We start from the raw sequence: 23465 nt of genomic DNA, 5'->3' as shown, positions 1-23465 counted from the left end.
TCTCCTACATTGCCAGCACTCCAGTCCTTGCCTCCAGTTATCTTCAAGAACCTCCTTGGCTACAGGAAAGGATGAGGTTAAAGGAAGGGAGAGGGAGTCTGGGTCAGGGAACAGGGTCACATGAAGGGAGGTTAGCACAGGTTGTGAAGGACTGGGATGGGGTCACAGGCAGGAAGGGACTAGAAGATCTCCAGAATGGGACTGTAATGGGCTAGAATTTGGAAAGGAGAGGGAGGCCTATGGCTGCTCTAACAACCAGATGGTTATTGGTCAAATGGATCACTTCAGCCAGAGACATCAGCCTGATGATAGCAGAGCCAGTCTTCGGTACTTTTCAGGAATATTGATACAAGCTGTGCCACTGCCACCAGCTCCATGATATTGTCTGGCGAGTGCACTTTGACTGCAGCCAGCATCTTCAGCAGAGCACCAGCAAAGAAAAGCATTCACCTCCATCATGTACTGAAGGCTCCAGGACTTCTACCTGCAGCCCTTTGCTGTGAAGTATAGCTATTTCCCAAACCACCTAGTGGAATGTGTTGCACTCAGCTGCAAAAGCCACCAGTGCTGGACCAGCTGCAGCCAGAGTATACGCTATCAACAAAGGGGTGAGCCAAAGAGCCCATTCCCTGACTGATCTAAAACAAGCTGGCACGGTCCTTTTAAACAGGTTGGGGATTATGGGTCATTCTCTTAGAAATTACTATGGCAATTGCGATTAGTATCCATTAAGTAGAATCCACTGAGATCCCTCTCCTCTACCCTGCTGAGTCTGGTATGTGCCACATTTAGACAGGTAGTCGTTGACTTATGAGATGCGCGACTTATGACAACCTGGCCTTAATGACAGCCATCCCATCAGAATAATTATACTATTTTTGAGTCCCAAAGTTTGGTCATAACATCTAATGGCGACAGCTCTAGTAGCTGCACAATAACATCGGCTATACTGCTGCAAGACACCCATATTTCTTATTGACTATGTGTGTGTCTACCAGCTATTGCGAGTTACAAAAAATGTTTTACAGTACGTTTCTTTTGTGATTCAAGTTTTAAAAAAAGTTTGTGGGACATGGATGAGAGAAAGGACACACATGAAAAATGGGGATATGTGACTATTCATCTATAACAAAAGGTAACATCACATAATATAACAATATACAAACAGGTAAAACTCCAAGATGCAAAGGAAAATCCATGTAAAAGACTTATCGAAAAACTGTACACAAATGACTAACAGACAGCAGACTCAACAAGACTCTAGTGCCACACAACATAAAATCTGCCAGATACTTCTCCCATATACTGCAGAAACCTCGAGACTATGTACATTTACATTTGTTCATTAAGCAGACCCTTTGCTCAAAAGCAAAGTACAAGAGTACACAAAAGGTCACTTCACAACAGGTGAGAAGAGCTTTAGATACAGAAAAACATTTGTCAAAAGAGTGACTTTGTCCAATACCACCATTTTTATGGCCGCATGTTACACAAATGGCTGTCTGCAGAATTAAATCAGAGATGAAGCCGATTATGACAAATGGTGCGATACAAATTTATGTAGCTGTTGGAACATTAGAAAACGATGGGTCCAAAAGAGATATGTTTTAAGACCGGGTAGAGGTCAAGGAGCTTTGCACACTTACTGAGGTATAGGGAATTATCAAGTCTCCTTGGATCCAAATCCCTTGATTGTCCTATAGAGTCTTGAACTTGATACAGAACTTGATCCAGGTCAATGGAGAGAAACGAGAGTGGGAAATGCATGGTAATGCTTTGGTAAGCTGAACACAGCATACGCCACAGCATTCTAGATCAGCTGGACAGGCTGGATGGCAGTGGTCGGAACACGAATCAGGAGGGAGATGTAGAAGTCAAGGCAGGACAGGGATCATTTTGTGGACCAGGAGCTGTATGGAGTGTGTTGTGATATATGGAAGAATTTTGCAAATTGTACACACAGGGTTTCTGCAAGATTGGGTTATGGTCTAAATGTGCTGGGAGAAACAGAGATCTGAGTACATTGTTTTTCCCAAGCACTTGAATGATGAAATAGTTTAAATTGGTGAATTATCCAGTTTGGCAGCTAGCTCTACACAGGTGGATGGACTTGCTAGGAGATGGAGGATCTTGGTCTTGGATAGACTGAGCTACAGCTTGTGGTTAGTTACCCGAGCAGAGATGTCCGAGAGGCAAGATACAACGCAAGAGGATACATCTGAGGCAGTTGGGGGGGGATAAAGAAGAGCTGATTATGAGCACAGCTATGAAACATGAATCCATGAGAAGCAATGACAGAGCCAAGAAAAGGAGTGGTGATGCAGAGGAGTGAGGGGTCCAGTACCAAGCCATGTGGAACACCAGATGACAGACCAAGGAGAAGACAGACAGCTATGCCAAACCACCTGGGAATATCTACCCGATAGGTAGCAAACTATTTCCAGGGCAATTCTTTGGTTCCAAGCTGTTCTACAAAGGCAAGTTGGATCTATTGACTGACGGTGTCATATGCTGAAGAGAGGTCAAGGAGAATGAGGACTGAGAAAAGCGAGATGGTTCTAGCCAACTGAAAAGCTTCTGACACTGCAAGGAGGGCAGTCTTATTAGAATAGCTGATCTTGAATCCAGACTGATATCCATCAAGAAACACATTCTGAGCTAGAGAAGATGAGGTGAGAAGGGAAGAAAAAGCAGTGTAGTTCATTACAGAAGAAATTAGTTTTAGTTGAGGAAACAGCTGAGTGAAAGGACACAAGGAGCTCACAAACTTAAGTCTGTGACACTGTGTACCCGCTTATTTGCCACAACAGCACACATTGTTGCACAAACACTAGAGAAAGACAAGCACAATACCAGGATCCAGCCATAAAAAAGCTTTATTGTACAGAAAATAAGAAGTATGATGTACCATGGTGTATATAAGGTAGCATGTTTCCAGATATTAATATATTCGATGCACTTAGAAAAGGCACTGTGTTTTACCACTAACTGGAACACACATGCCTGCATATGTACAAGTACATACTGTATACAGCTATCCACATATGGAGAAATACACAAGGACACAACCACCCACTCTCACATATCCACATCACATCAGAGGATCAGGACTGGCTCACCCCCACCTGCTCTTCATAGAAGACCTTGGCCATAGCTTGGCCCACCTTCATCACCTTCCTCTCTTTAGCATCTGGGCCCATGTTGGCCCTTGCAAGACCTGTCCAATACTGCTCGGTTCTGGCCTGGAAGTCTGTTAATGTCTCGCCAGCCTTCACCGGGGGATGCTCCTCTTCTGAAAGACAAATGCAGGACAGAGTTAGCGCTACCGTTAAAGTGGCTGGAGCTGCTAGTGCTGCATATTTCCATCCAGCCATCCATCTGTTCATTTCCATTAAGTGCTTGTCCTGATCGTGGTCATAGTGGTCCAGAGCCTAACCTTAGGTGCAAAGATGAGGGGAGGTACACCCTGAATGGGACACCAGTCATTGCAAGGCAGCTGCACACACTGAGTTACTCACCCATTCATGCACTAAATTTACATTTATTCATTAAGCAGACATTTTTTCCTTCACTGCTACCTACAATTACATATTTACCCATTAATACAGCTAGGAAAATTTTTACTGGCGCAATTTAGGGCAAGAACTTTGTTGAAGGATGCCATCCAACAATACTAACTCAAATTTTATACAACTCTTGCAGTTAGTACTGCAACTGAGAATGGTAACTAAATTTTTCCAAAACCTGCTATTACTACTTGTACTGGAAGAACCAACTCACTGTTTCTGCTACTGCTGCTAATGGAAATGTTAACACAGTGCTTTTCATACAGCTATTGGCAATACTAAGTCAATGTTTCAGATACTGTTAATCTAGCACTACTTTTGTTTAACTCACTTTTACTACCTCCATCTATAATACCTAAAACTATTGGTATGACAACTATCTTCGCATCAATCAACTGATCAACTATATGACATCTTTGCATCAAAATAAAGGTTCAGTACTATCGACTTCTGCCAGAACAATGGGTTACATAAATTCAGTTTAAGGTCAACTAAGAGGAATAAGGTATACATGGGGCTGCAGAAGCCTAGAGAGACAGAACAGATCACAGTGCACACTAAAGATGCAATTTAGTGAGTTCTGACTAAATTGTTGATAACAGTAAAATCCTATCAGCATAAAATTAGTCAAAATTCATCTTCTGAAGTCAAAAAAAAAGAAGGAAGTCATTCAGAAAAGAAAACACATAAAACAACTTATGAGTGAAAGCTAGGTCATTCACTACAAAGAAGAAAAAAAAAAAAAAAACATTTGCCATTGTATGTTGAAACAGCCCCCAAAACTTGCAGTCTCTCATCAAAACCTTCAAAAAACTACCAGAAACTGAAACACTAAATCAACAGATTTTCTCTTTTTAAAAAATAAAAAAAAAAAATCTGAATGATTATATATTACATTTCAGCTTTGGTGCACCTTGGCTGCCTCTCAAAATTTCTTCTTCAAAATTCTTCACAACTGACAATGAGTAATTCTTTTGGAGTAAGAAATAATTTTTCTGTCTTTAGTGAGACTCCAAATGGCTACATGGTTTCTTCTTTGAACACTGAAGTGCAATAAGCTTCCATTTTAGATTGAAAACCCATTAAAGCCATATAAATTTACATAAATCTATTACATACTTTTAAGTGATTTGTTATTTAGGCCAGACAATATTTACCAGACATCTCTGGTACTCTGTATGTGTGCTTCTCAAAACAACATCCTGAAAAGACTGTTGCTGCCCAGTTGTGACTACCACCAAGTTTTCTATCCAACACACCATCAGCCACAAAACAAAGGAATACAAGAGCAGCAATAACCATGATTTTTTTAACATGAATATTTGCCTTAAGTAAAAGTTCTGCCAATTGAAACAGGTTTCTCTGCAGGATATGGCTGGTTTTGATTCTGCAAAACAGATTTCCCAGTAATGGGGAAAAAAACCAACAACATGATGCTGCCACCACCATGTCTAATGGTAGTCACGGATCTTTGTGGTGGGCTGTGGTTGCCTGAAAAACTGCATTTTCTGAACAGCTATAGTCAGATCACAAAAACTGAGAATGCCTTAAGGTCATATGGCTTCGTGTAAGGATGGTGTAATTCCAGGGGTGATTTAGTGCTGCTCCTTCTGAGATATGGTTGCCGTCTAGGTACTCTGCCGAAGAGGTGAAATCTGCAAAGTTCTAAAGAGAAAGTTGATCTCTGGACCATTTTCCCTCATTGGCAATACACTCTGCAACTGTCAGTGATGCAACAGGATTTTTGGACATTTCCCTAAAAACTACTTTCCTTATCTAGTTGCTCAGTTAGGTAGAATATCCTTTTTGGCAATACCATATTTTTTCCATTTAATTCCAAAAGGATTTCTCTAACTTTTTGCTTCAACAAAGTTTTACGAGGAGTTTAAACTGCCATGTCAACTGTCAGAGTTGAGTTCTTTTTTTTTTAACACTCATCTCACCCACTTTAATGCAGGTGGGTCATGTTTATGTTTTACTGTGATCACTAAAGAAAATACAACACACCTGACCCAACAGACTACTAACAGAAAAGGTTAAACAATTACAGTTGTTTACAATTACAGAACAAGCGATGTTCTGGTTTTTTAAATCTTTTTTTTTTTGATATTTTGACATTAATATCACTTTGGAAAGAATTCATCCATCCATCTTCAAAACTGCTTGTCCTGGTGAGCATCACAGTAGCAGCAAGTCACTATACTAAGTTCTCCATAGCAACAGTTTCAAACACCATTTGGGTATTCCTGTGCAAGACAAAAAACACATAAAGCCAAATTTGCAAACATTTAGTGCTTGTACAAACCATCTTTCATTGCTAAAAAGTAAATGCCAAATTTAACTGTAAAGACACAATAAGCCTTTAACAGATATAAGACAAAAGGGTTGGGGTGCTAATTTGTGCACATTCACCTTATTGCATATGGATTTAAAGGCATTTCCCTTTCACAGCGCAAAATATTGATTGGAAATTATGCAAGTAAAACACTGAATCCGATTGGCTGGCAACAGTTCAATTATTGCTGATTGCATGTTATTTAATGCCTGCGAAAAGCATGTTTTAACCTGTTTTGGCCTCGAAATTCCTGCCTTAGCTGTTGCATGGAGGAGGCATAGACTGCAACAGAGGCAGCATGTTAGGAAGGATAGTTTTCTCAACATGTATTAGTTTATTTACAAAGTTACAAAATCCCTGCAAAAACAAAGATTCCAGCTACTCCATTTCTTGGCCTTTGGTGCTTTTCTGCACATGTTGGCTTCTGTCCCTGGAATCTCACAGGTAGCATTGTAAACTGTGTTGTTTCTACTCTTTCTCCTCCTGAGGTCACTTATGCAAAGAGTACAGAATCATATACTTTTCCCAATAACCAGAAGGCTCTTAATATGATACCAGACTTCCCAAAGGTACTAGGTGCAATTAATGGTACACATTTAGCTGAACCTCCCATTTGAAGCTGTGTATGTGCGCTAATACAGAAAACCCACAGACACTAAGCATTCAGGCAGTATGTGACTCTAAAACCGTATCACAAATATTGTGGCTAAATATCAAAGTGCCATTCACAACACTTATATTTTAAGGAGCAGTAATGTATTTCAGAAGATGAGAAAAGGTACAATTTGGCACTTTTCAAAAAATGGTCAATTATTGGCTGTTTCCTATTCAAGAAACGAATGTAAGTGTTGAAGGTGACCATGTGTATACCTTACACCCTTGGATCATGACACCTGTGCAGAATCTAAGATCATCTACAGAGAAGCACTACAATCAGATGCACATCAGTACCCAAAGCACCTTCACTGTTCTGTTTTCATGTGATAGAAAGAACAGAGAGAGCCCTTCTTTGCAGTCAGCAGAGGATGTGCCAGATTACTGTCCCATGTTGCACGCTTCAGAACATTGCAGTGCCCCGTGGAATGCCAAACGAGGTGGTTTCAGAGCAGAGGCAGAGGGCAGAAGATGTGGACACCCCAGAACCCTGGCAGGCTGAGGGCAGACAACAGAATTGAGGATGAACTAATCAGAACATATTTTTCACAAGGACAGCTCAGTTAGTCTAATGCACGTTTGTTTGATTTCGTGCTTTGTTATGTATGCACAGTTATTTGTGAAGTATATCTCATATATCTTAATCACAAAACAGTGCTAATAAAGTAGAGAAAAGCTGTTCAATCAAAATATGTATCTATTGTATGAATTTATAATAGGGTACATGTCCCCCAAAATTTCAGCCTTGCTGGATGACAGTTGCAGTTTGTTCCAAAGGTGTAAATGACAATTAGACATTTCACTAAAAGCAAAATTTTCTGTCGTTTTGACATTGCACCTTTTTTATATCACTGCTAGAATGCTCGTTTGACCCACTGCATTTACCTTAACCAATACGGTATGGTACACAGCACTTCTACACACAAGCCACACAATATGATTTTGTAAAATTTAGATGTATTTTTGATTTCCTTCACTAAACCCAGTAACTCTACTGCACTATATTCGACTTTCTTTTACTTCCTTTTATCTGGGTGGCCACACTGCATCCTGAAAGCAAATGGTGCTAAAAATATGGGCTTACATTATGCTAGATATTCAAATGAACAAACTGTGCCTGTGAGTTGCTGGACCATTCTTAGATAACTCAAAACCTGCAGCCCTCCCTCAACGTCTGTAACCTCACACGTGTTTGTGCTTCCTGTGACAGATTTGGGTCATAATCTCTCCAGCATGTCCTGCATCTGCCCAAGGACCTCCTCCCAGTAAGGAGTGCCCAGTATACCTGCCACTGGAGGCACTCCCGAGGAATTAGCGAGACCCCTGATACACTTCAAGTGGCCCATCTTACACTGGAGATCCAACAGCTATTGTCTGAAGGCCTTTCTGAATGCTGAGCTCCTTAGCCTGTCATGTAGTGTGAACCCTGCCACCATGACAAACACATCATTTCTGTCACTTTTACCCACTATTTTGCACATTTGGTAACTACTCAACAACTGCAACCACAAATAACGATGAGGATATATATATAACGTGAAGTAAACTACAAGCTTCACCCAAAGACTCAGCTCCTGCTTCACTACCATAGTTTTGTGCAGTATCCGAAATACTTCAACTGCTGCAACGTGTCGTTATTCAATCTCACGATTCCCGCCTGCCCTTATCCATAAAAGGAACCTCAAAGTGCCTAAACAACTCCATCTGTAGAAGATGCTGCATCAACTACAGAAAACAACATATCATTACCCTGGGGAAAACATTACCTCAGAGCTGGTGCTGCTCACCTTCATCCTGACTGTGGGGACTTAACTGCAAGCTGATTTAGTGTAGGCTGGATGACATCATCTAAAAATGTTAACAATGCAACCCTGGTGTCTCCAATCTGGATATTCTTTAGTTCCTGACTGTGTCTTAATATCCTGTTCATGAATAACAATAACAGAAGGAAGACAAGTTAGTGTTAGCAGAGTCCAACATCTACACTAAAAAGCTTGACAATGCCAAAAAAGCAAACATACCCAAAAAATTGCATGGTACTCAGAAGCCCATACTCCTTCAACACCTCCCACAGATTACCTCAGGACACATGATCACAGGCCCAGTCTTCTCTCAAGGGTCAAGTTTTGGTCCACTGCTCCATAGCCAAAACAAAAATCAACATTTCACAAAATGCTTTCAGCAATTCCAGACAGACCTCAGCCGCTGCTCTGCCCTGTCACCGGAGTTGTTTTACTGCTACACTGACCTTGGGTCGAGACGGACCTCAAAACCATATACCTCAGAAACTTGAGCACTTCATCATGGATGTTAGGCACATTTATTTGGGTCACAAGTCCCTGAAAGTGCTCCCTCATTCCAAACAATATCTCCAGCTGAGGTCAGCATAGCTATACTCACTCCATAATTTTGTAAGAACAACCTACCTGATCTAAACCCAGATTGTTGTACCTTAGCTCAAAGGTTGATAATTGACTTTTTACTTGTATCATCTACATCCAGGTTATTTATTCTGAAGCCCTGGGTAAAGAGTAGTGCTTGAGCTGTCAACAAAACACTGTCTGGTGGTGAATTGGATCAAGTGACTAAGGAGACCACTGGACAGACCTGGGAGGCCCATACAAGTAGAGACAACATCCTAGGAATGCCTGAAGGAGACCAGGGTTCACCACCAGAAGTTTCTCCTGCATACTGAGGGAAGTTGGACATATGGAGTTGGAATGGGCCCCTTTCCACACTATTATTTTGGAGGATGTTGACAGAAGCTGCATTTCACAGGTGGTTGATATTTGTCACAGTGGCAGATCTAAAAAACATACAAATGCTTCAATTTTTGGCAGTTACTTATAGAGTGAAAAAACCCCAAACATTTTAATTTAACTTTGCAACATAGCAAAAAAACTATTAACTGAAGGTCAATACTTTCTGCTGGAACTGTAAATACATTTGCAGCCATTAGCATGATATTTTGAGAAAGGGGTTAGATACTACAGCCCTCCAACTCTCAAATCAAACTAAATACTGCATTGACATCCTAGATTTTTCTTTCTTATTTCAAAGAGTCAAGGTGAAGAGGAAATATCAGCATTATCAGATTTATGTCTTCCACAGTGGTGGCCTCCCAGCATCCTCTCCTGACAGGTGTTTGAATAGAAGATCAGCAGAGAAGCAGTTTGGAGTGCTGAGCAAATCAGTTCTGCCAAACACAGGAAATATAGTCGCACTTCAGCGAACACTTGTCAGGCCACTCCTGGGGCAAGATTTGGTGGGATGTGTCAGTCAGCACCCATTGCCCCAGACAACCACTTCCCCCCACCAAACCAGACTGCTGACAATTCTGCCCATTATGCAAACAGTTCACACTTGAGAGTTGAACCTTCACAATCAAACATTTTGCACCAAGAGGGAAAAGGCATGGCTTCCTGTTAAATTGTGGATGAAACAGCAGCAACGACTGGAATGTCTGACATAAGGCTACCAAGTGTTTGGGGGTGTCCATGTGACAGTAATAATTTGGAGAATATAACACAATTACTGATACATATGGTACACACACACATACAAACGGCAGACTACCTGACTATGCAAGGGCAAAACTTACCTTCTTCATCTTCGTCGTCTTCAGACTCTTCGTCTCCACCAGAATCATCCTCTTCCTCCCCTGACTCAGACTCCGATTCTTCTAGCCACTCCTGTGTCTCTGAAGGTGAGAAAGGAGCAGGTAACCTTGTATGTGAGACAGCAGCCCAGTACCAACATCTCTACACTGCTCTCTTTGGGCACACACAGATATACTTTCACATTCTTACAGAGACAGATGTTTTCATGCAATGATACAGATAACACACAACTATAAACTAAACAGCAAACAAGCAAAAACATGCTCATTGTCTTTTATACACAAAAACACTCATCAAGTGACAGATAATACAACTCATGTTCACACAAAGACACAAACCCAACAATGCTCACTAAGTAGAGCAATCCCTTGATTTACTAAATTCATCCATTCCTGAAAACAGTGTGGATACTGACATTTCAGAAACCAAATGCTAATTCCCCATTGTTTTAAATGGAGGGGTGGGAATCTGTTCCAATCTAAAAACCCCAATATTCTCAAACATCCTTCTCCAAGACTGACAGAGATGAGAATCTTGTTTACTCACTAGGGTCCATTTCCACCAGCACTTCCCAAAGGTCCACCTTGTGTAGGTCGAGACTGTAGAAGTCACTGAGTGTGAACTGGCGGTCACCAACTTCAAACATGCCACCGTAGAGATACAGCTTTCCATGCTTGACTGCAGCCATGGCACTGGAGCGAGGACAGGGTTCCACCAGTGGTGCTGCAGCCACAGCTTCCTCCTCTTCCTCCTCTTCTTCGCTTTTATCCTCCACCAAGGGCACGGGAACGACCTCCTTGATCGTCATCACTGTACCATCCTCTGTCACAATCTCCTTCACAACCTCCACTGGATCTTGTACTACTTGTGTTTCCTCCTTACACTCCTCATCTCCTTGGCCCTCAGCTGTCCCTTCCTTTCTCCTCCTACGACACCTCTTCTTTTCCAGCTTGGCACCCTACATGAAGAAGGAAAGAAAGATGCACATCAATCCATGACTGAACATGCCAATGATCAGTTTTTAATATTCTTCTCTCAAAATAAACTCAACTGATGTGTCTGGATTCAAAACTGGTCATTTTACCAAGACAACACGCCGCACAAGGTGAGAAGCTCTCCAAACTGCTACAACTGCATCCCTGTACTGTTCTGATTCTTCTCAGCCTCTCTACAGCATCTGGCATGATCAACCTCTAAATTCTCCATATCTCACAAGAATAGTTTGGAATCAAAGGATCGTTGTTTGAAATCTTACTTATCAGGTAGTTCTTACAAAAAGAACCCTGCCTCTCAGTCTCTTTAATCAGTAGTCCCATAGGGGTTGGTGCTTGGCTCCTTACTCTTCTCCATTATAGCACTCTGTTTGGTCATTGCCTCTCACAGTATCTTCCATCAACTGTTATGCAGACGACAACACAGTTATTCTGCTCTTTTCCCCTCAACAAATACAGATATATCATCTCGCATTATAGCATGTCTGTCTGGTATCTCTACATGAATGACCAATTACTATCAATAATACAGTCTTTGTAAGACTTAAATCCTCCATCTCCCTGCTGGTCAATCCACCCATCATGAACTCTGTATCAAATGCGACAAGTCACTTGCATCTTTTTCCACTTTTTCAGTCAGGAGCCTGGGGGGTAGCAACAGACTCTGCTACTTGCCGCACAATGAAGCCATATCCCAATCTTACATGCCTTTTCTGCAAAATTCGTAGAACCTGGTTTTACCTCACACCACACCCAGGTTCTGTCTTAGGCTATGTTATAGCTCCAGGACTACTGTAACTGGTTTTCCAGCTTCTACACTTAAAGCCTATTAAAATAAACCAGAATGCATGACACAAGTTGTACCAGACCTGGCAAACTGTTCCTTGCCAATCTCTTCTGTACCTCATTTCTATACAGCATTTTTGTTTTAAGTTAGTCATAAACACTAATTTAAGCTGAGGTAAGACAGGTGTGCAATTACAAGGAAGTTTTTCTGGGATTTTTTTTGAGCCCATTAATAATTTTATAATTTGGTCATGAAGAGATTTTAGCAGGATAACCACTCCTAAGAAGATTCAGCACTGTTACAAACTTTCTCCATTTGATGACTACAACTGTGACCATGGACCAGGCCCTTACAAATGGCTGCATAACCCTATTCAGATTGATAGGACTCAGCAACTATTCTCTGGCAATCTTTACACATTTTTCAGATGGTCTTCCTTTGAGTTTAGCATGATATGCCTCAACAAATCTCCATTTTGCCATTTTGACTTTTGCTGGAAAAGGTTTAAGCAGTAGAAAATTATACTGACAGGACTGGCCCTGAATAAGCCCTGATTGTATTCAAATAGATGACTAATTATACTCTTAACAAGGTTGACTAAAGTGAAGGGCAATTAATTCTTCATGCTCATACTGTAAAATTATTTCCCATACCAAGTAAACTACATACAAGCAACAGTGGTGTCATTTCTGCTATTTCAAGCTTCATTTATATACCAACAAAAAAAAAAAATGACAGATCAAATTTGATGCCAAAAAATTTGAAAGAAAAGTGAAATACAAATCCTTTTTTACAGCACCGTGTGTGTGTATGTATGTTATTTGGTATTTAATTCTTCCTTCTATAAGGCGATATTAGAGAAATGTCTGCCAGCATGTATACCTAAATGGTTTTACACTCATAACCCTAACCAATTACAGAAGTCAGTTTATTTCATCCTTAAAAATATAATTTTTTTAAATGAATGTACAGAAGGTACATATTTTCAACCACATATCCAATCCATCCATCCATTTTCATTAACTGATTGTCATATTATGGTCATGGTGATACAGAGCCTATCCCGGAAACACTGGGTACAAGGCTGAGGAAACTACACCTTGGATGGGATGCCATTCTATCGGGGGGGTAGCTGAACTGCATGTCTTTGGACTGTGAGAGAACCCAGTAGCACCCGGAAGAAACCCACACAGATACCGGGAGAACATGCAAATTACACACAGACTCAGTATGGATCAAACCCATGCTTTCTTGCACCACCCAGGTGCTGTTAGGCAGCAGCACCACTCACTGTACCACTATGCCATTTTCAACCACAGACACATGGTTATAATAGCTGCAATTTTTAAATGTACTTTTCTAATTTTTTTTTTTTTTAAAATCTTCAAACATGTTGGAATGGTTGAAAATAAGAAAATAAAGAGAGGAAGAAGGAGCAAAAACCTGAACACACGCTGCCTGGAGTTTGATACACTGGTACAACACAGACTAATTTAGCACTATATTCCTTTGAATAACAAACAAACTTACTGATTCACTCTTACACACATATATACACATGTACCTTAAGCTGTACAGGAAACCAGCGGTTCTTGCCAGAGTCATACAGGTAGAGGTCATTGTAGAAATCGCCCTCCAGCGTCTCCTCCTCCTCTTCATCGCACACCCCCCCAAAGAGCACAACCCGGTTCCCAGGGGCAGCAGCCACAGAAAACCCTGAACGCGGGTGTGGCTTCACCCCTGACGGGTTCAGACGGGACCATGACCACTTCTCTGCCGGAATGGGAAATGGAGTAAAAAGACAAAAAAAGAGAAAGTGCCATAAAGTGGAAAATTAACACACACACACACACACACACACACACATTGTCCGAAACCGCTTGTCCTGAGCGGGGTCGTAGCAAACCGGAGCCTAACCCGGCAACACAGGGCACAAGGCTGGAGAGGGTGGGGATACACTCAGGACGGGACGCCAGTCCGTTGCAAGGAACCATTGGAAAATTAACATTTTCTGATATTTTTTTCAAGAAACCAGTCACCTTCCACCTCAGTCTTACAGCAACACAAGCACAGACGGAGACAGACCAATAAATACACGGAGGGAGACCGAGTGAAAGGGACAGCAAGAGACAAACACGCACCTTGGTTCTCCTTGCCCTCGCTCCTTAAGAGGAACATGTCAGAGTGAATGGTGCCTTTGTCTACATCCTTCTTTGCTTTCTATAAAGAGGGAAGAAAGTCACAATCAGACAGAGCATCTGACCATATTAAGGTCACAGACATAGTAACAACAGTAAACTACATTTAGAGTACGACTCAGTTACACTTCGCTTTAACGGCAAAAGGAAAACATTAACAGAATGCACACCTAGTCATTTCCAAGTTAACTGCATTCAGCAAATCTAGCATACACCAATTCGGATAAATAATGCATCTATCTGTAAAACCACACCTGTGATTAAACATATTATTTTAAAAAACAATTAATAAATAAATAACCTGAATAAATTAATAAGGCTTACATTTAGCTGATACTTTTTGCCAAAGTGACCTTTGGAGCAATTTTAAGGCAAGTACCTTGCTCAAGGGTACTGCAGCACTAGGTGCAATTTGAACCTGCAGTCTTCTAATCTAAAGGCAGTAGCTGTATTCATTACACGATCAGCTGCCCCAGAAGTTACATGTACCCATCAGTGATCGCAATCAGCAACATCTATGCGTCCGAGTTCCCAGCGTCAAACTCTGCACTCACCTCCCCGGCCCAGACCTGCTGTTGCTTGGCAACACCTTAGTCTCCCTCCTGGCCTGGTCAGCAGGCGGTGGGTTTGGAGGAAAATTTACAGCATCTGAAGTAGGACCCTAAACCCCTCTGAGTACAAAGGCATGCACATCCTCCAGCAATAAACTTGTGTTTGTATGGAAAGGGGGGGGGGGGGGGGGGGGGGTATCAAACTCTTCACGAGCGAAACTCATTTCGTATCTATTCAGCGAAGTAAACAAAAGGCACTCCATGAAGCTATCCCCCTACAAACAGCACAAAAAAATCCTTCATCTTCCATTAGTGCTGCATTTGTGCTGTTTTGAGCCATGGAAATTCAAATTTGTGCCATTTTTAAGATAACAGTAATTACTTCTTCCAAGCTGCGATGTCAACCAGCCACCCTACAGGCCCCAAAATCAAGCATATTCTTTACTGGAGAGTTTGTGCCCATCTGTGCCATTTAAAGTGTTATTCTCTGCATATCTTTTACTTTTCAGGAGATTAATGGTTATGAGACATCCTTTTCCACCTTCAAGCCCATCACCCTTGGCTGTCCTCAGCCAGACTCTGTGTCAAAGAAACAAAAGACATAAACTATACTACGGCACCCCAGGAACACAGTGACTCACCACTTTTGAATACCCCCCATAGATGATGATGCCATTGCCATCGCCTGCTAGGGTCATCTGACAGGCAGAGCGAGGAGAGGGCACGGAACCCGAAGGGGTCAGACGGCTCCATGTGAACGTGTCCAAGTTGAAGGCGTGGACATCGTTGTAGTAGATATAATCCCTAGGTCACAGAAAATAGTTGTAGACGGTTATGACCACTCCAGGCAACAGACAGCACTGGGCTTTGTGGTTATGTTCTTACCTCAGTCAGAAATTTTAAATACTAAAACTTACATTCAAACTGTTAATTCACACGAGATGTAACGAACGGCAAGACAAGCGACATAAACTGAGCAATGTGTAATGTGACCCTGGTAGAGCAAAAAACAAATAGAGAACAAATATTGTTTTTTCTTACGTTGTCAGAGATGTTTTTTTATTCTTATTTTGACATTTCTTTTTGCAGCCTAGTCTTGGGCATTATGCGCCGCCTTCTGAGCTTTGTGCCTCGTAAGGCTAACACATATTGAGAATTATTTTGGCCGAACTCCCACTGAGCCAAACTGGTATTTGGACTGAACACACCACACAATTCAATTCACATTAAACCAGAGAGCACAATATTTCTGACACCAGATTCTTAAACAATCCGCACATCAAACTATGGCAAATGTGGTAAAGTACAGTCAGAGCTGAAATATTCACCTGATGCCCAGATACTGTTAGTGCAGTACACTAACCTTGATTTTTTATTATACGCTTCCTACGTACTTCATATTGATGTTATGTGGGACCTTTGGCTATAAGAGACACTGTATTGTATCCCTGTTGGTTTACAATTCTTAATTTTAAGAGTTTTCATTACTGTCTTTTCTCAGTTAAATCTAACTTTGTATTTCCCTGCTGTTATATGAATTAATAGGTCCCCTTATTTAACTTTAGGTAAGTGCTGTACCTTCACTATGCTTTTAGCCATCCTGCTTACTAAGCACATGCATTGTTACGTCTTATTTTGGACAAAGACAGCACCTAAATAAAACAGAATGAAATGAGTGATTTACGCTTCCCAGAAATGGATACAGGACACAGGCCCAGACAGAGCCGACTCAGTTTCACTGTATTTTTACATATCAGTGTTCCCTGGCGGACCGTGCTGCCTGTATCAGCCTCAAAAAAAAATTAAATTAATGAAATTAAATTTAAAAATGACCGGGACTGGAAATGCAACTGAAGTAACTGTACCAGGTAGTGGTGCAGTCAAGCATAAAGGGCTCAGATTCACCTGCGGTTGCTGAGACTAAGACACAAATAATTGGTACACACTGACTAGAGTATCACGGTGAAAAGTGTGTATCCATTTTACGTGCAGACACGAAGACGACCAGACTGGATAGTTCCAGCTCCTATTAAACTATATTTTATATCTGTATAGAATCTTGCCATAATCCCTCTCGCCATCAACCCCGTAGCCCTCATAACACTGCGGCATTCTTCAGAGGTGTTATATCCACCCAAGGGACCGTAGTTACCGGGCACTTTCGTGGAAGCCTCCGAACACCAGTAGCTGCCTCTTGCACAACACCATGCGATGTCCACTGCGGCCAGAGGGGGCGCCACTCGCCCTACAAATGACAGCATTAAACAAACTGATGTGAAATCAGGTACAGCAAAACCAGGAATATACTAACATCCATTACAACTTCTCTCTCTCACACACACACACACACACACACACACACAGCCCCTACATGCATTCCTTCATCATATGCACTAGTTTGCAGCAGAAACATACAAATTCCAGTCTTAAGAGTATGATTACAAACCACAGAATTTTCATCTTTAATCTAAGTCTGCATAAAAACACATCAGAACAAAATAAAAAAAAAAAAAAGGCCATTTATCCGCTTCGTCATCACACAGTAACCATGCAGTTATTTTGATACTTCACTGCACACAACCGAATACAAATCAATACAGTCCATTTCTTGCTTTCCTTTGACATTTCTATATGATGAGCTCCCACAATGAGCTTGTGCTGCACAATTCCTGGTTACCTGTTGCAGGTATTAACATCCCATTTCAACAGGCCTATTGAAAAATGCAGCTTTGGCAAGTTTACTGAATTTTTGTTTATAGCTTGGCTGCTGCTGTTTATTGGTTTTCAGTTTTGGCACTGCGCTCTCTCTTTCTCCCACTCTTTCCGCTTTCTACCTCAGTGGTTAACGTGTTTCTGTTTATGCCATTTTTGACAATACAATACACAGTATTACAATGTTTACAGCAATGTGGCAAAACTGAACTTTCACTTAAAGCTGTCACCTGAGACATTAATGTAATCAAGAACATGATTGTAACGACCTGCATTATTGCGAGTTCGAGAAGGGAATGCGTTTATTGTAAATAGTTGCATTATGGGAAAAATGTGAAAAAAGTGTGCAACCATTAGGGGGGACTTCTGAGAAAAATAATGGAGTGACTGTGCTTGCCAGTGGGAAAGAAAGCATCGAGCACACTAGGCAGGCTGGGAAGGCTGGCTCGAGGCGCAGGTCCTTGAGAAAACCTCATCTTCGGACCGAGAGCATTACTTCCCTGTGTGCCGGTGTTGTAATAAAATGTTCAAAATGAACACTGCCTGCGTGTCCTTCTTCATCCCATCCAAACCCAGAGTGCCGTGCACCACAATATTTATAATCTTCAATTTTCCTAAATGAAACAAAACAGCCTAATCAAAAGTGATATGTGGCTGTATTTACCCCTTTTACACTGAATGAAAGTGCTGCCCATGTCATAATATCCTTTGTATTCCTAGTATGTCTACATTATGGCAGTACATCTTCACTGGGTATGTCCTAGTACATCTCAGCTGTTTTTGGGTGCGAGGCCACTCCAGGCACTGTGACATTTATTCTTAGACTAACAGGCTACAGGTTAAGTTCACCGGAACGACATCCAGTAAACTACTCAAAAGCCCTTCAATACGAAGCTACATCTGTCCCTCTCAGCCAATATTATCAGTTATTTTAAATAAGTGCTGCTATAACTATAACTCAGTGGTTTTCAACCTTTTGGAACTAAAGCCCCCCCCAATGACTAGATAGATAGATTTTTTTTTTTTTTTTAGATTTTTTGTTTAATGTTTTTTTTTGTCTTTTAAAACTATATAAAGGACAATAGCGGAACACGCCCTTAATTTATCAAGAATGTTTCTGAACAATATAGAACTAATTTGTAACATTACGTGTAACGTAATGTGATATGCAAACTGGGACGTAGGGTGCGTTTCGCTAGCCATGCCATTATAAATTAGTGGGAAACTTACGCTTGCTTCTTTTTACAAAGAAGCACAATGTGCGGTTCAGTGTTGGACAGCGCAAGCCTGAGGTCATCCTCCACCTGCAGGCGATTTCGGTATTTTGTTTTCAACGCAGGCAATTCTGAAAACCCGGCCTCGCACAAATAAGTTGAGGCGAATGGAAGCAGCAATTTAACGGCGGCGTCAGACAACTGAGGATATTCAGTCATCACAGTGAACCAAAACGAAGGCAGAGAGCAAGAGCTATAGACTTTTTAGCTGGAGGTGCTGACAATAAACCATCGCCACAACTCCTTTTAGCATATGTGATGAACTTATTCATACTAACTATTAGTTCAACTAGTATCTCTGACGTTCTGACTCATGTCTACACTGCCAGCTATACATAAAAGGTTGGCTTAAGCTCCGCCTCTCCAACTCAAAGAAAATGCAGGGAGAAGGAATACGTTTTTAAAAAACTTTTTAATTATAATTATTTTTAAATATTTTTTAAATTATATTTTTTTAAATAATGAAGAGATTTTTACATAGATTTTTATAAGTTTTTAATTTTTATGCACATTATAATTGAAAAGCAATAAAATACTGTGAGTACCCAAATGATGACCTGTCTCTGTGCTTTTTACTTGGAAACAATTTGCACCCCCCTGTTGAGAACCAATGCTATAACTAAAGGAATTTATTTGTTTTTTCTTCCTAAACAACAACTAAAACTCTTTTTTTTTTTTTTGATGTATATGGAATACAGACTTATTATTCTTGAATACTTGTATGTGATTGTTATATTTAGTCTATACCCAATGCACTCTCTTCAAAACGAAAGGATCATAGGAGGGCTTAACTTTTTCCGGTAGAAAAATTAAATTTGACTAATATGATAACTCTATTCATTACATTTGTTCACTTAGCAGACGCTTTTCTCCAAAGCGACTTACAATGGATACTATGTAGTGTTACCAGCCCACACACCTTATTCACCAATTTAATTTCAAAATCTCTGCTGTTTTCTCAGAAATATAAGCACATACACAAAAATAAATATGACAGAGTGTAACTGCTCACTTGATTTGTTCCCAGGTGCGTGAGCCCAAGTGAAGGACCCACAGATCTTTGTAGTGGTAGAACTGATCTCCATCGGGTGATGCAAACTCACCCCCAAACACCCACAGCTGTCCCCCGGCCTGTGGAACTACCACTGCCTGTGGAGACAGATCAGGGCCTCAAGCTCAGGAAATGTTATGGCTTCAACAAGATGTCTTCCAGTTGACCAAAACTTACAATGTTAAAAAAGTAGTGAAATTTAAAAGTTAATTTACACAAGAACTCTAATATTTAAGCAGATGACGACAACAACGCGCATATTCTCGGCAACGCATGCTAAAATATTTGTGACTGGATGGAAAAACTAAAACATTATGAAAAATTCACATTTTTCAAATATTTTCCTTTGGAAATTTAAAGTAGCTGCCTAGTTCTGAGCGTTTTACGGCCTACTGTGAGCTTCTTCTCCAGGAACCCTAACAGAAATTTAGACTGCACATAGCATGGGTTACAAATTCTGGTGCTTTTCCAAATCCTGCTGCAGCGTATAGCAGTTTTCCTTCTCTTAGATGCACTGGGATTTTAAACAAATGCATCTCACAATTTAAAATCATTTTAAACTGAAAAAGGACAATATGTTAATCAGAATGAACATTAATCAAGCAATAGTTAACAGTGCTAACAGTGAAAATATATGGTGCTGAAAAACAAATCCAAAAAAATCTTTTTAACTTGAGCAATGTTAAAGGATAACTATCTCAATAAATGAGTGCTTAATTGTGCTATTATCATGCCTCCAGTATGAACACATATTGAAGACACAGGGGGAAATCTCCCTCTGGTGGACAAAAGTACAAGCTACATGGCACTGGGTTCACAGTAGTTCACTGAGGCCTGCTTTTTACCACGGCTACAGGGCGCACAACCTGGTACAGCACACGGTGCAGCATGGCATGTGAGGGAGAGGAGGAAAGAGACGCCTCACCTGGTGGGCACACCGGCGTGGAGGAGGGTTGGGTATCTCAGACCTCACCCAGGTGTTTTTCTTGATGTTGTAGAAGAAGAGGTCATTGTACACATAGGTCTGGAGGGATGACAGATGAACCTACACTCGTCACTGTGAACATTTTTAATATCCTGCCAATGAAGTGGTGTAGCAGGTCGCACTGGTCCCCACTATGTCTAGGTTTAAATCTGGCTGAGGGTATGGAAATAAGAGTGGAGTTTGGATGTTCTCCTGTGTTTGCGGGGGTTTCCTCCCACACTACGAAGCCATGTGCGGAAGAAGGCAATGGCAAACAAATTCTACACCCTTCTATACCGAGAAATCCTCAAAAGATCACAATGTGAATTCAGTGCGACAGCTGTCTTTCTGACACAATTATACTAAAAATCTGTTTGTCGCGATTGAAACTATTCTCTCTTCATGTAATCAGGGATGACAGGAAACTGAGGATCAATTGGGAGAGATTCCCTCTTAACATTCTAACGATGGAATGCACTCACAAAATTCATTAAGCAGGTTTGGGATTTTAGGGACGTGTGGTGAGCTCTACTTTTAGCTTCTCGTGTTAAACGTTGTGGTAAAACTTTTCGGCAATGCGCAATGTCCGACTCAGCGTTTTCAAACTGGGTCTCAGTACAAGGTACTGAGGGATAATGTTGCAGGATGATGATCAAAAACAATCCAGGCAGCTGACTGTGTAGTGGATAGAGCTGCTGACTTTGGAACTGAAGGTCACAAGCTCAGATCTGGCCTTTTGCTATAGTAACCTTAATCAAGGTACTTACCCAACTGTATAAATGGGTAAATAATTGTAGGTAGCTTAAAACTGTTGGCCACTTTGGAGAAAAGCATCAGCTAAATGAATAAATGCAAATCCAGAAGTGTGAAGGAATGATGCAGCAGGCTAACTGACGCCCACGAGAAGAGCTTGTGGTTGAAGCTTAAGGTGGTTGTAACTGATGGTTGGGTGCCAATAATATTGTGCAAGCATTTTTTTTCCCACATGAAAATGCTAAACTTTAAAATATTTTTTTCATTAGTCTGTTTTGGTTTTGTCACTTAAACTAATAGAGGAAAAGCACTTTTCTTTTTCTGTTTATTTCTAAGAAATGTGAATCACCTGAGTGCCAAATAATCTGACAACCACTGCAGCACATTTACATGTAATGGTCTCACACCTTTTTCCCATTGAAGTATTCGCCCCCAAACAGGACCAGCTCGTCCTTCTCTGGATGGGCTGACAGCGATGCGTTCAATCTGGGAGCGGGACAGAAAAGCGGAGGTTTACAGCGACGAATGGGCACGCTGTCCATCGGATGCTACTTCCCGGCTTCATCCCCTCGGTTACACGTCACTATGGCAACGGGAGGCAGCTACCTGGGCGATGGTGGCGCGCACTCCGTTTCCACCACCTGCGTCTTCTTTGCATCCAGCGACTGGAACTCTGCAATTAGAGCTTCCAGATCCTCCTGTTTGAGACAAAGAGCTGTGAAAAGGAAGATCACCTTTCATGTGATTGGGCCACAAAGCCTCACTGATCATGCCTTCGCTAACAGTTTGAGCAAGAACACACATATACCCATTTTATTTTTACTGGAGCAATTTTAGGGTAAGTACCCTAGCACTGGTGATGGGAACTGAACCTTCAACCTCTGCCCCTGCTCTAGGTCCAAAAGCAAAGGGATTCGGAAAGTAGCTCTAACTACTAGTATACTACCAGCAGCACAGTTTGCTTTGCTCTGCTCAGTGGCTCGGTGTTCCTCAACAACTTACACTACTCTATTCCACTATTTTCTGCATTGATTGCACATGATTCACAATTCAATTCAGCCTGGGTGGAGACCTGATTATTACATGATTTATTCACCTAATATCACCACTCTCACCTCTTCCCGTTTTGCCCTCTTAGACACCTTCTTCTCCATTTTCGCCGCTGTCTTTTCCGCACCTTTCACCTTTTTCTCTTTTTTATTCTTCTTGCCCATCTTCACTGTCTGATCGGCGCGTGAACACACCGTGCCCGGAACTGCGAACCGCTGAACTTCCGGTAACACGCGCCGCACCAAGAGCAGCGCGCTTGCGCGTCACCCCTGAGGCCAAATGCACGGCCGTGCGACACCGTGCGGTCAGGAGGACTTATTGCCCTATTTGTTTATAGTTTGTTCTCTGGAGATGTTGGTTAATTAAAATTCTCTCAGTTGTTCCAGATAAAACACCTACTGCTCCATTCCTATGCTGTACATTTTCAGTGCAACAATTCACCAGTGTCAAAGAGACCCAGCAATGTGACATGAAGAGTATTTTGGGAGTGATGAAAGAGTAAATGAAAGTAAATATCCAGTGGTGCGCTAGCTGGTACTGTAGCGCTTAGAGCTGCTACCTTTAGACCACAGGGTTGCAGGTTTGAATCCCACCTCTGCCTGTAGTTCTCCTGAGCAATGTAGGTACCCCAGATTCTTCCAGTAAAATTACCCAGCTGTATGAATGGGCAATTAACTGTAGGTGGTTTAAGGTTGTAAGTCGCTTTGGAGAAAAGCATCAGCTAAATGAAAATATATTGAACATTCTACTATAGCCCCATCTCTCCTGATTTGCAAACACTATATTATACATAAAACCTTTGGCATATGACACTGGGGTAAGAAATGATACACCTCCTTGTGGAATATCCATACAGCACGGTCTCAGACACTTGTGCAAATTCCATCACCATTTTTTTTTTTTTTTTTTTAATCAGCCCTTACGTATATCTCTAAATGTCATTAATGTCTTATATAAG

General features: G+C 41.3%; 1 protein-coding gene and 1 long non-coding RNA gene across 2 annotated transcripts; both read right to left on the bottom strand.

Annotated features, from left to right (window-relative positions):
- Window positions 1–2224: 2224 nt before the first annotated feature.
- klhdc4 (kelch domain containing 4) lies at window positions 2225–22726 on the bottom strand. The gene is made up of 12 exons (XM_018739479.2): window positions 22573–22726; window positions 22064–22155; window positions 21865–21943; window positions 20666–20764; window positions 19702–19838; window positions 16856–16948; window positions 15345–15507; window positions 14096–14174; window positions 13519–13727; window positions 10722–11133; window positions 10157–10255; window positions 2225–3292 (listed from the first exon to the last, which is right to left on the bottom strand). The coding sequence occupies exons 1-12, from the start codon at window positions 22669–22671 to the stop codon at window positions 3105–3107; spliced, it is 1749 nt and encodes a 582-aa protein (XP_018594995.2). The 5' UTR covers window positions 22672–22726; the 3' UTR covers window positions 2225–3104.
- On the bottom strand, window positions 5741–8940 carry LOC108926643 (uncharacterized). The gene is made up of 3 exons (XR_001965486.2): window positions 8577–8940; window positions 8343–8477; window positions 5741–7053 (listed from the first exon to the last, which is right to left on the bottom strand). It is a non-coding gene; the product is annotated as an uncharacterized LOC108926643 (long non-coding RNA).
- Window positions 22727–23465: the final 739 nt, after the last annotated feature.

Source organism: Scleropages formosus, chromosome 7, assembly GCF_900964775.1.
Source record: "Scleropages formosus chromosome 7, fSclFor1.1, whole genome shotgun sequence".
NCBI classification, from domain to species: domain Eukaryota; kingdom Metazoa; phylum Chordata; class Actinopteri; order Osteoglossiformes; family Osteoglossidae; genus Scleropages; species Scleropages formosus.
Note: the sequence above shows the minus strand (reverse complement) of the source record. Positions and strands in the feature narration are given on the sequence as shown.